The 13,945-nt window shown below is 38.6% G+C and overlaps 3 protein-coding genes across 6 annotated transcripts in view; 2 read left to right on the plus strand and 1 right to left on the minus strand.

The window, feature by feature from the left end:
* Positions 1–4,214, minus strand: part of LOC122628316 — a 61,957-nt gene extending 57,743 nt beyond the window's left edge. The window contains exon 1 of the mRNA XM_043810498.1: positions 3,512–4,214. Coding sequence (XP_043666433.1) covers positions 3,512–3,610 — 99 coding nt within the window. The 5' untranslated portion in view covers positions 3,611–4,214. The remainder of the gene's footprint in view (positions 1–3,511) is intronic.
* The window catches only part of LOC122628314, a 305,366-nt gene that overhangs the window by 178,288 nt on the left and 113,133 nt on the right, over positions 1–13,945 (plus strand). The window lies entirely within an intron of this gene.
* The window catches only part of LOC122628311 (homeobox protein abdominal-A homolog), a 30,854-nt gene that overhangs the window by 8,546 nt on the left and 8,363 nt on the right, over positions 1–13,945 (plus strand). The window lies entirely within an intron of this gene.

Below are 13,945 nucleotides of genomic sequence, written 5' to 3' on the forward strand. Positions count from 1 at the left end.
TAAAACTCTAATGGCCTAACTCTATAGCGAGATGTTTCGATGAAACTACATAACTTTCTTTTTTTTTCCTTTGTTTCTTTTTCTTTTTTCAAACACTTTCATTTCTCTCTCTCTCTCTCTCTCTCTTGTTATCTCTCTTTCTTTCTTTCTTTCTTTCTTTCTTTCTTTCTTTCTCTCTTCGTTGCCAACAGCGAAGTAAAAAGCCACGTACCCCTTCACGGGAAAATCTCGACTCTTTTAAGGGATAGCTACTTTTTTACCGAACTTTCACCAATACCCTTTTTGTCACGATTCCCGTCATGGACAATTCCGAATAGTAAAAAGTAAAGTTTACCTGATCGACAAGGATCGACCGATCGGCGTGCGTAAATCAGCCGTTTTTTTTTTTAGTGCTTTAGTAAAGTGAAAGTAAAGGCTTCTTTGACGATATCTCTGACGAAAATAAAAAAAGAAATGAAATTTTGGTGGATAGACTCAGTCAAATCTTAAAAAAAGAAATTCGCACTGTTATATTTTTTTCATGATCATCATCAGAATAAGTATTATACTATTGAAGTCAATAAAAGAAAGAAAGTATTACAATTGGATATATATATATATATTAAATAAACGAACGTTATTACATACAAATTTTTTTAATACGACTTCTCGTTCGATTTTATGAGATATCGATTTTTCGAGAAACAATGTTTTCGCAATAACATTACGATGTGAAAGCATTTTACGCAAATAGAACTATTATTCGTATAATTGCTTTAACGATTCTCATGTCATTATACTTTAAGTATATAACTCATCAAGTTCATTTCGCATAATGCTCGTAATGTTGCGAGCTTATCTTTGAACGATAAATGGTTAGTAGATTCCTTGAAAAAATATCCAAATAAATTTATCTTGATACTATATATGCATTTACGGGCAATGTTACAAGTCAAAAGCAGTCTTTATCAAAACGTATGAAATTAATAAAAAGGAAAGAGAAAGAGAGAGAGAGAGAGAGAGAGAGGGAGAGAGAGAAGAGAGAACGAGAGAAACATCGCGTCATCCATCGGAAGTAATCGTTTGAGTTTTTACGACGTGCCAGATTTTCCGATATCCTCGTAAATTTCTACTAATGCCATCGTATCGTTTCATTGCCGTATAAACAAAACGCATGGCTCCTGGCTCCGATTCTTTTTTCTTTTTATTTTTTATTTCTGTCTTTTTTCCTTTTTTTTTTTTTTTTTTTAATAATATTTTTATTCTTTCTTTCTTTATCTTATTTTTATTATTTTTCATTTTTATTTCTTTTTCCTTTTTTTTTTTATTTTTATTTCTTTTTTCTCTATCACCATACGATAAATTCATCCTATACTCTTGATATATTTTAACGCGGTGATGTAGAAAAACAACGTAAATGGTGGCTTAACGACGTAGAACGATTTTGTGGTGGCTTTTAAAGTACGAAAAAAATAGAATACGATAGTAAACTACATAGTAAGGAATCGTGGAATTTTGTAAAGAAAAATAAATTTCATAATTACCACCGACGTATAGTATGCTCTTAAGCGATCGAAGCGTATCGCGAAAGTAGTTCGATAAAACGTAAAGTTGACCGCTTCATCGTAAAAGAGCAAAGTTTTTTTTTTTGGAGTAGTAGTCAGATAGGACAGAAAGGTATTTCGACGGACGTGTTCCTTTTTTTCTCTTCTTCTTCTTCCTTTCCTTTTTTTCTTCTTTTTTTATGTTTGTCAGTGTTCCCAGAGAAGGTAGATTTTGGAGGTTTAATCTTTTGTTCTAATGGTAGGAAGCACGTGCGATCTTTGCAAAGAGTCTGTGGTCGTTCGCGTTCTAATTTAGAAAGGCAGCCATTAACCTTAATGAACTGATTACCAAGGGAGCTTGGCTAAGCGCACATATAATGTAAGCAAATACATAGGATACGTAGATAGGTGTATATAGATATGCGATGGTTCTCGACGATCGCAAAAAGGTTTGAAATATCGAAATGTACGTTTACACGGACGAAGGAGCCTCCCATCTGTTTGCCAGCATACCCTGCTAATTATTGCCGGATGGTATAATTTATCGCAATTATACCATCACTTTTATCCCGGAATCGCGTTTACTCCTTTTCTCTCCTTTTTTTTCTCTTTCCTTTTCTTTTTTCTTCCTTTTTTTTTTCTTTTTTTTTTCTTTTCATCGCACTGAATTCCATATAAGGCTTCTGCCCGTTCTCATTCGCATTGCCTTAACTCCGATCGAGCCTAAAGTCCTGTTCATGTAACCTTCGCTCTATTAATTTACTCGACTCGCCGTTTCCCTTGGAAACACGGGGAACGGCCCCTGTAAGATCTTCGCCGTTAAATTACGCTCGATACGCGATAGGTAGGTAGGTATATTGGCGTTCGAAATCGCGGATTTCAATTAAAATAATCGACTCCTCGTTGTAAACGAGCAAAATGAAATCGCTCGCTGAAATAAGGACGAAGCACGTGCGAATCGCGATCGCAAATTCTTACATATTAGTCGAATACGCCTCCTTTCTATGCTACTGTATTTAGTCTTATTATCCGAAGATACGTATCGAAAGAATTTCTTCAATCTTGAATAATTCAACGAGTCGTCGAACGTGGGAGGAAACTTGTACTCCATAATCGTTGATCTAAGCTTACATATACATATATATTAATTGCAATTCTTTCTGTCCAATCGTTACGGTAATAGCAATTTAGATTAAAGCTTGTTACTGATTAGTCGATTTATACTATATATCGTATAAACATCGTTAAAAAATTCACGTGTACCCACGCTACTATCGTTAACGATTTATCGAGTATCTAAATGTAAATACGATGTACTATTATTCGACTGTCTGTTTTTATATTACGTTTTAGTCAAGATTTTTATTCGAATCACGGAGGAAACTCTTATTGAAGTACAATTATTTTTTCTTTTTTTTTTTCTTCTTCTTCTTTAAATTTCATTTACTATCGAAAGCGAAGTTAAAGAGGAAAAATTTTTCCTCTCCGTTTTAAATCTCACTCGTGAAATTCAAATTAAAGGACCCTCGTGCGGTTCGTTTTTGTCGTTTGTTAAGAAGAAGAGAAAGAAGAAGAAGAAGAAGAAGAAGAAGAAAAAAAGTAGTCGAATTGTACAGAAAGAAGGTAGATTTCTAAAACGTGTAACGAGTATTTACCCTCTCTTTCTACTCGTGGCGATTTGGACTATTCGCGTTACCGGCTCGCTTTTGGCCCCTTTTAGCTAAAAGTTTCTCTCCCCGTAACAAACATCTCGTTTCGAGGAGAGTTTTCAACAGATATCGCAGTCCTCCGGTCGGTCGTCGTTGCTGGCGTCAAACTTCTCTTCATCTCTATACCGAAACTTTAGTTTACCGTAGTGTTTAAGAGAAAAATCGCCTTTTCTCCATAGCGGAAGTTCGTCGTGTGTAGTCGAGAGTATCTCACCCTTATCCCTCCCCCTTCCTTCACTCACTCACTCATTCTCTCTCACTCACTCTTTCTTCTCTTACCTCGTCTGTGTTCGTCCAACGACGAATTCCGAAGAAAACTTTCTTGATGCAAAATGAAGACGATGCTCTTTTACATTTTATCTTGATAACCTTCCCCATTTATGCCGTTGGGATAAAAGGATTAAAGCTGGACTATTTTTCGACTAGATTTCTTAAGAATCTTTCGAGTTTTCTTCATTACCCTAACCTCGCCAAATCAAATAGTAAATGTATAAGAGAGGAAAGGAAAACGCGTTACGCGTTTCACTCACAACAACGGTAAATCGGACTTCCTCGAACCCTTTCCGAATCTCCTGTCGTACTCTCGTGAATTTCAAGTTCATCGACGGCGTTTCAAAGGGAAACGAGCGCGCGGGATGGTCGTTAAAATCGAACGATACGACGCGTCGAGCGGTGTCGGTTACACGCTCGATAAAATTTTACGAGGAGGACACAGAGCGATAGCGAGAAACGCCTGACGACTGACGAAGATCCACGATTTCACGAATTTTCACGATAGTAGAAGGATCGAGATAATATATCATAATACTCTTTCTCTCCTTGACTCATTTACGTGTAACGATCAAACGTATTAACTATTTAACAACGAATGTATCAACGTATACATTTTTCTTTATATAACATTTAAGAAATTATCTGACGAATTATTTTGCGATTTTCTACTAACGTTAGAACGAAACTTTTAAGAGGATCGTGCGTTCCCGACGACGTTATAAAACGAACTGTAGTACGTACTGGCTTATCGTAGCTCGAGATACGTAGTAGTACGACCTTCAAAATAATTATCTATACTTTCTCTCGGCATATCATTCGTAGAACTACAAGAAAAAGAAAAACAAACAAAACATTCGTTCGGGAGTATCTCAATGAAATGACTCATTCTTGAAGGTGAACATTTGTTTCTCTCATCGAGTAACTCTAAAAAAAAAACAATGCTCTTTCTTTCGGGCTTTGAATAATAATCTTGATTTCTTTTTAATCTACCGGTCAAATTACTACAACATTGATAATCGTTCTAAGACAAAATAAAAACATAATGAACGATTACTCATCATCGTCATTATTATCATTACTATTATTAATAATATTACACACAAACAAGTACCTACATACGTTTCATTGGAAATCGTTGGAACACGCCAATAGAATACTTCTATCTTTCTTTTCTCAGCGATATTTATCATATATTATCGAAATTAAATGAATACATTTATACATATTTATATGTATAATTGTGTAGTGCGGAGAAGGGTGGTTTGCGTCTGAGAGACGAAGATCTAAGAGAAGATCGAAAGGAACAAATTTACGCGACTGTTTCGAAAGAGACAAAAGAATGCAGTCACAGGAACGTAGTGCTGACATACGGAACGATGTTGATCGTGCACAGAAAGGGTAGGAAAACGTGGCCGGCACCTCGAGCGTTGCTCGCTCGAAGGCATTCGCTTTGAATCGTGGCCACGTTCGACTTGAACTCAGTTCGCGCGACTACTCTCTCTCTTTCTCTCTGTCTCTCTCTTCTGTTCTCTATATGACTGTGTTACTCTATGTCTCTACGACGTTGTGGCACGAGACTGTAGTGGAGAACGACCCCCTGGCGGGCACTATCGTAACAAATGTGGCCGTTTGCATAACACGACGACGAGCAATTCGGGCAGGTTTGACGGTGCGCGATATAGACCTTTAGCCATAGCATGTAAAGAGAAAGCGAGAGAGAGAGAGAGAGAGGTCAGAGTTAGAAGGGAATAGAAGAGAGACGAGGGCGGGTCGTGGTCGAGGTACAGGACGAGGGTTTGAAGGTAGATAGTAGGGTGGTTCGCTCTCCCAGAGGGCTTCTGTATAATCTATGCTCTGAGATAGCCAATACCGAATAGGGAGCTGCATCCTTCTCTTACTCTCTTTGTCTCTCTCTCTCTCTCTCTCCTCTTCTCCCTTCTCTCTTTCTCTGTCTGTCTGTCTGTCTGTCTGTCTGTCTCTCTCTCTCTCTCTCTCTCTCTCTCTCTCTCTCTCTCTCTCTCTCTCTATCCATTCTCGTAGCAGCCAAGCCGCATTTCGAATTGGTCGGAACAAAGTGTGCGCTTGACGTTTACCGAGCTTTCCTTTCTATTCGCAGCTTCGATTTCATTGCCGACTCTCCGTTAACCGTTCGACGATGGGAACGGCTCTTGGATACTCGCTCAAAGATACTTAGAGATCTGGGAATAGAAGTGATGCCGATGACTGAGAACAGACAGTTCGTTTCTTTGTTTCGAAAAGTAACGAGATGGATAACAGATGATCGAACTTAGCAAAAAAGGGGAGGGAAAAGAAAGAAAAAACAAAGAATTACACCGTCTGGAGAAATTGCTAATTAGTCATTTGAACGATTTGTTATATCCACATATGTAACATAATGTTTATTACGAATAAAGCGTATCGGATTTCATCTAGGCTTCGACGCGTTCAAAGTATATTTACACTTCGTATCTCTCGTATCTCGTAGTTCGCAATGCTTACATCAGCATTGCGTATTAAACAGTGACGTCTTTATCCGCACGCAGTAGTGACGTTTCGTGTAGGATTGTAGCCAGATTCTCTCGTATTTGCCATTGCCACGTTCAACGTTTTCCTATTATTATGCCCTTATTACGACAGTTTACAAGGACGTCTTGCAATTAACCCGCATCAACTCTAACTTCGAACTGAACGAACTACCGACGGCCCGCATTGTCCCTCTAACGTGCATTCTCATAATCGTGAAAAGGGTGTTAACTTCTTGATAAGCACGTAATCTGTTCGACAAATTCTTTACGATTGTGCTTGTCGCGAATGAAGTAACAATATGTTTCAAAAAAATAACACGTTGATACTTTTTCTTCGATTATTTATAAAAAAATCATTGCTACGTTTCTCTACGGTAAAAAAAAAAGATAAAAAAAAAACAAAGAAAGAAAGAGAAAAGAGAAGTCACGGTAAATAGAACAGAAACCATTTAGCTAACTTTAGTCAGAACGAAAGGGTCACGTACGTCCATTGAGCAAAATCTAAAAGCACGATACGAGTCTGCATCGAAGCGACGAACCGTTTTACAAGTTATTGACCCTTATACGAGGTCTATAGCGAAGAAGAAGAAGAAGCCTTAAGGGAGCAAGCACGACAAATTATTTCGACGTCAAGAGAGAGAGAGAGAGAGAGAGAGAGAGAGAGAGAGAGAGAGAGAGAGAGAGAGAGAGCAGTCTGTTCAAGAGGAACGCTATTATCCTTCTTTATCTATTCTCTTCTGTCCTTCCAAGTTTACTTTCTCATTAACACGATCATTAAATTCGATTTACAATGCACGAGTCCAATTACTCTTTTATTTCACAGTAACGAACTAACATTGTCGGTATGTTTTGAATTCAACAATTTGTAACATTTTTGTAATAAGCCAAATAAATCCATTTGGTCTGCCTACACCCTCGTTTCTTTGTCTCTATTTCATTCGATGGACAAAAAAGCGTTTGGATCGAAGCAAAAAAACGATCACCAATGTCTACACCAAATCTGAGATGGAAAGAGAGGAGAGGTAACATTGCTAAGAACGTACGCATACATACATACATACATATATATATATATATATATATATATATATATATATATACATATATAGTTGGCGAGCGATCCGGTTTGAATATCGGGCAGGTACGTCGCCGTGCTCTTTCACGGTATACCCCTGATACAGCTTATCACGACTTTTATCCCTCGATAAAAACTAAAGGCCCCATTTCCAGCTTTTGTACTGCCCGCGGCTTCACTGGAAGGTATTGCGCCTGTTTCTCCTTCAGCGTACCTCTACGTACCTACGTGCATAGCCAACCGGTAGCTACGTTCGTTTCTCTCTTGCTCTTTCCCAAGCTATGTACATATACATACTTATATATATATATATATACGTATGTGTGCATGTACGTATGTATACGTAAAGAGAAAGAGAAAGAGAGAGAGAGAGAGAGAGAGAGAGAGAGAGAGAGAGAGAGAAAGAGTCACATTTTCTAGCTGTGCACAGCAAATGCGATAGCTGGCAAGGTTCTACGTACACTACGTGGGCTCGTGTCTCGCGAAGGAGAAAAACATGGAAACGTTCGGATGGTATGTAAGTACGTACGTATGTACGACGAGCCTCAGTCTATTCGTGTTAGAGTCCGTTCTACGGAGTTGATCCTATATCCCTCGATGGTAATGTTCGATAGTAGTGGTGGTGCTGGTGGTGCTAGTGGTAGTGGTTGCCGGGTGATCGAGGACATTGGTGGGGGGTGCCAAGTCATAACGAAGGGGTCGGGAGGATGGTGGAATCGTTACCGGAGCCTGCGAACGAGAGCGCATGTGCGCTCTATTCCCTTCTGCCGAACGCATTGCATCGAAGGGAGCAGCCATGAAGGAACGAGGATGCGGAGTTCGGAGGGCTTGCTTGCTAGCTAGCTGGCTGGCTGGCTGGCTGGCTGGATGGCTGGCTGGATGGCTGGCTGGATGGCTGGATGGCTGACTGGATGGCTGGCTGGCTGGCTGGCTCGAAGGTGGGGATAGACCCCGTGGGAGTTCTTCTATCTTACTGCTTTTATTATATGTGTGTTTGCTTAACGACTCTTCCTTCTTCTTGGTCCATGGACCGTGTAGTCAGCTAGTCGTTCCATGATCGCGCGTAGATCGCGCTTTCACAAAATGCCTTTGAATCCCAGCTTCTCGACGATTTGATAATGACACATAGTCGGAATCATTGTCGAACGCAAATTCACTTTGTTACTTCCTACTTATCAAAATTCCTCTTCGAATGTTCAATCCTAACCTTCGATAAACTTCCTATATAATACGCGCTATTAATTGATTATTTTATTTTACGAATTTTCTCATCGAAATTTTGATAAATTTGATTTATTAGCAGTAATTATTCCTCGACCGACCTCGCGGAGTTTTTTTTTTCTTTTTTTTTTTTTTCTTTTCATATTTTTTGTCGTTTTAATCTTTCTTCTTTTTTTCTTCTTCTTTTTTTTTTCTTTCTGTACTTTAAATATTTCTTCGGGGGATTGAAAGGACGAAAATTTACAAGAACTTTTCGTATCGGGTTACAGGAATTAATCAGTGTCTCGTATGCAACAGCAAAAGATAAGATTATGATCTCACAAAAACATTCGTTCATATATACCGTTTCCCCCATGAAATAAATAGCGGTCCTTCGTCGTGATACACACGTTTCACGGAAACGCAAAATTATCAGGGATTATTTTTCGTCGGCAATATCTCTCTCTCTCTCTCTCTCTCTCTCTCTCTCTCTCTCTTTCTGTCTTTTTCTCTCAGAGTTTATTTATACGATACGAAGATTTTAAACATGTTGTGCTCGCCTTGAACTCAACAGAGGTATTATAAGCCATCAGACGCAATGAACTTAGAAGACCTTGCGTTATTGCTTGAATGCGCTTAAATAATGTGCTGAGAGAGGGAGAGAGAAAAGAACGCGATAAACTAGGCTACTAAACTATTAGAATAGCAAGAAGAGAAATATTTTTTAGTCGAGCGTCTCTCGAATAAAATATTGTCTCTATAAAAATCTACGAAACACGCGTTGCAAAATTTTCGCGAATATTTAGTAATCCGATAAAATTATTGGGATAGCTTTTCTTTTCCTTTTTTTTTTTTTAATTCAAAATCATTATGCAAAGTCAGTTATTGATTTTGACAATTTACAGTTATTGTATCTGACGCTAAGTATCGCGTAAACGAGTAGGATAATATGTTATGCGAACGAGCACGGAAAGTTCTCAGATAGCCGAAGGCACGTCGACGGAGATCTCAATCACATTGTTCAACGATATAAGGCGATGCTATCATGGTTGTCACGATTTGATGGAGCGGTAATGGCTCGGCCAATATGTACATTCTTACGGAGGGTTCGCCATATATGTACATATATATATATATATATATATATATATATATATATATATATTACATATATCTATATATTTGTGGATGTGTATAGATATGAAGGGAAAGAAGAAGGATGCATTACAAACACATTTCAGGCACTTTCATGGTGTAGGTTAAACATCTCTGCGTTGTAAATGTCCATTGGCGGAACGTCTTGAGTCGTCCAAACTCGTTCTTATTATGTTCTTAAAAGAGAGCGAAAGGAAAAGAAGAGAAGAGAAGAAAAGAGAAGAGAGAAGAAAGAAGAAAGAGAAGAGAGAAGAGAGAAGAGAGAAGAGATTAAAAGGAGAAAGGGTGCGTAACACGTTCTAATATCGTAAAGCCGCAACGTGCTCCGATTAAACATTATCTCGGGAGTCCAATGTTTCTCACTAGGACGATAGGCACATCCCAGCAATATAAGCTCTCAACCGGATAAAATCTTATCCCAGCTCAATTATTTCTTTCAATAACCGACTCCTCGCAATTTTCACAGCAGCCAAACGGAGCCGCTATATCGACTTAAAGCAACCATCCAAGTTGACAATTCTCTCGTTAACTCGAAGCATTCTATATTCGATCGAGAAGCGCGATAAAATAGGAACATTAACAGATAACGATATTCCTATGCGCATTCGATTCGCTTAAATGCGCGTATCGTTTAAATAAGATATTCTAATAACGTAAAATCTTGTTAGCGACTAATGAGTAATAATCATTTTGATCATGCGCTTTCTCCTTAGAGAGAGTATACTCAAGCGCTTCTTCACGGATAGGTAGATATTTTTCGGAAGCCATAGTCGCGCCATCATAGCCTCACGTCGGATGTCCTAAATTGCAAGAGCACGACTTTTATTAGCGGAAAGAGATACCATGGCATTTGCATGTAATGGCGACGCAGTAGGTGGGAGTGAGGATGGGGGGTTGGTTGGTACGATGGAAAATATGAGGGTTGAAAAGGGACGTCGAAGAGGAGGGGATCGAAGGTGGTTCGTAATTAGACTCTTAAAGGTTCTACAGGGAACTTGCGTTCCATCCGTTGTATTGTAAAGGAAAAGGGAGAATTTTTCGAAGGGTGCCCTTTCGCAAGTACGAAACACAGTCGCCTCAGGTTTTCACCGTTTTCGAAGTAGGGTGACGTTACCTACATGTCGTTCTTTATTATAAAATGAAAATTTAATTCGGTACAGGAGCATCATCCCCCTCACGATGGAATCGCGAGACGAGATTACATGTATTTTAGTACTGGCAGTGCGCCATACCGAGAGGTACTTTATTTTTGAAAAGTCGTCCCCACGGCTATAGTCACCCGACTCTCTGAAATTTCTTCTGGGACATTGGCGTAATTAGTACGAGGGTCTTGGATATTTTCAAAAGTTAGCGACTTAAAAATCCTATTGGTAAGAATATACTTATACGCATGAACGAACCAATGTGAAAAATTGCTAAACTTGGAAAGAAAAAAACAGCAATGTGCCAGCTACGACGGCGGTCCGCTATAATCGAGGAGATATTTTTTGTTTAGAGAAACAATATCGCCGCTACTATCTTTCTCTCTCTCTCTCTCTCTCTCTTTCTCTCTGTCTCTCTCTCTTGACCCATCCTGTGTACTCTTATAAATTTCACTGGCGGCTTTACAATTTTGTGGAAGATTAGAGCCACCATCCAGAGAAATAACTACACGTTCAGTCGACGAACATGGATACACCTACACGCATAAAGGAGAGAGGACGCCATAGCCAGCATCTGGGCGAGATCCGATCCTTCTGTGTGCGCGCGAACGCATCTCGAAAACACGGAGAAAGCTTGTGTTTCGTGGGTGTAGTGTGTGTGCGTGGTGTGTATGGCAGATACACGGCAGATAATGGGAGGCGCCCTTATGGATGGCGTTTGGGTTCCACCGGGAACAATGGAACCCACTCTCCTCCTCTCTCCATCCATCCTTGTCGGAATCCTTTATTACTAGTCCCTATATATATACCTATACACGAACAGGATACCCTCATATATATTGTATATGCATTTGTGCGTACGTATATACATATACCTATATATATATCTATATATATGTATGTATGTATATATATATATATATATATATATATATATATATATATACATATATATATATAGGGTCGGAACGTACCTGTACGCCCTACGCGGCATGGAACGAGCTGTCCAACCAATCAGGATTTAAGTCTACAGCGAGACGTGATGAACCGCTGTGGCAAAACGTACATACACACACCAGCTTGCGTGCATGCCTGTGCGTGTGCACCTGTTTCATTTAATCGCGAAGGACGGGAACGATTAAGGGTCGACGCTGGATAAATCGATTTTGACTTTCCTACTAGCTACCTAACATTTCTTCGTGTCAGTTGCCATTAGAACGGTTTATGGGACATTACCTTATTTACGTCTACTTAGATAGATATTTAAAAAGATTAAGGTTATTCATCCATTAAGAAATTATTTCTTTTCACTTTACGATCGTTGTTGATATAAGTTTCATTAGTGTCTCAATCAAGAAATTCGACGAATCTTTCTGAAATAAATATTGTAATTCTGCGAACGACGAAGACAAATGGCGGCCAGTTTTCGAGTACCTACATCTTCTCCTTTCCACCCACGAATGTGTATAGCTCTCCGTCTTTGTCCATTCGTGGCGACCTCGCCGTTGGAGACTCGCCGATATCCATTCGTAAATATCTCAAAACGGCTTAATTTCGTGGTGCAGCGGTCGAATAAAATCTCGAGCCAGTGAAAAATGCAGAGTTTGGTCGGGGAGAAAGAAGGAGACAGAGATGGCTGAAAGAGTGTATGTGTTTGTGAGAAAGAGAGAGAGAGAGAGAGAGAGAGAGAGAGAGAGAGAGAGAGAGAGACGTGAAAGGAAATAGAAAAGAAGGAGAAAAGAAGACACAGCATCCTCCATCGTCATCCATGGACGTTTTCTTCTTCTTCTTCTTCTTCTTCTTCTTCTTCTACTTCTTCTTCTTCTTCTTCGTGTGATAAGGAGTGGGAGAGAATATTCGTGTTACTCGTCCCATCAATATCAACTTCTCTGCTCCCTCTTTATATATAGCTATATATGTATGTATATATGTATATGAAAGAAAAATTTTCGACGATAACTCCGAAATTCGTTTCGCGTTGACGATTTATGAGACTAATCCTCACACTTTTCTTATCCCCGTTGTATCCAGGTATCTAAGGCCGGATCGCATTTTAACGAAAAGGGCAACGAATTAAAAGATGCCTGTTCTGTAGACCTCCTGCTTGAAATCGCGAGAACCAATTTTTATCGTGAAATTAATGCGTGTATTAAGTATTTCAGTAAACTGGGATGGGGGAGAGCAAAGAGAAATTAATATTCGAACGATAACGATGATGTCTCGTATCGTTCAGAATTCTATCGTTCGTAAGGCGAATTACGTTTCCCATCTTACATCGCTTTATCATTAGTTTATTAATCCGGTTACTCCTTGTAGATAATTATTTTTTAATGATATGAAGACGAGCATGTATCCTTCTAGGGCACGAAACACGCGTCCGGTTTAATAAAGTTAGCATTAATTAATCGTTGAAAAGGTAAATATGTATATCTAAGTTCGTCAGTAATAATTATTATTTATTTATTATCGTTCTAAACGCTAGAACCTAGTGACGCATCTATTATTTCCATTATAATAACAAATTTCGACGGAGCTTCGAAGATTTGTTGTTAGTAATAACGAAAGAAAAAAAAAAAAAAAAAAGAAAAGAAAATTGCCTAATTAAAACGAATTTATTATTACTTTTCAATCGATTTTTTTGTCAAAGCTAAAACCTTTCTCTCGAGCATTCTCCCAACAAAACGACGAAAATATTCTCGATATCATCGAACGGAAGTTATTAATGATAATTTTATGCGATTTCTGGATAATTATTGTAACCGACACACTAAGGGCGTTGCGATTAGATCTACTCGACTAATTTGAATAAGATCAACGCTATAATTATATTAACCTTTACGCTTAGTTAAGTAATTTTACATCGATATAGTATTTCGACGAATCGAGTGGAGCGTGAGAATTATTCAAGCTTACTATTTAATCTCTTTCTCTCTCTCTCTCTCTCTCTCTCACTTTTTTCTCTATATTAGATAAATATAACACATTTTATTTTCTCTACTAGTCGAGTTTCGTTCGCATAAAATGTATCGCTTTATAAACGTATAATGTCGATCGATAATTAGTATATATCTACTAATCCTATGGAAATTCGAGATTCAGCAAGTAGAGATATCTGATGTGACGACTCGGTGCTCTCCTCGATGAGTTCATTTCGTAAAGTATATGGTAACTAGAAGGAGAGAAGGAAAGTAAACAATTATTACAGCATTTGCGTTATTATGGCAGCCGAAATTGTGTAGATGTAAAGATATGCATATATACTCTCATACATATTTACGTTATACATTCGTGTAGGACGAAAATGTGTTATGGCGGCGCTAGCACGCAACCGTATAAATCTTCC

This window comes from Vespula pensylvanica, chromosome 4, assembly GCF_014466175.1.
Source record: "Vespula pensylvanica isolate Volc-1 chromosome 4, ASM1446617v1, whole genome shotgun sequence".
Lineage (NCBI taxonomy): Eukaryota > Metazoa > Arthropoda > Insecta > Hymenoptera > Vespidae > Vespula > Vespula pensylvanica.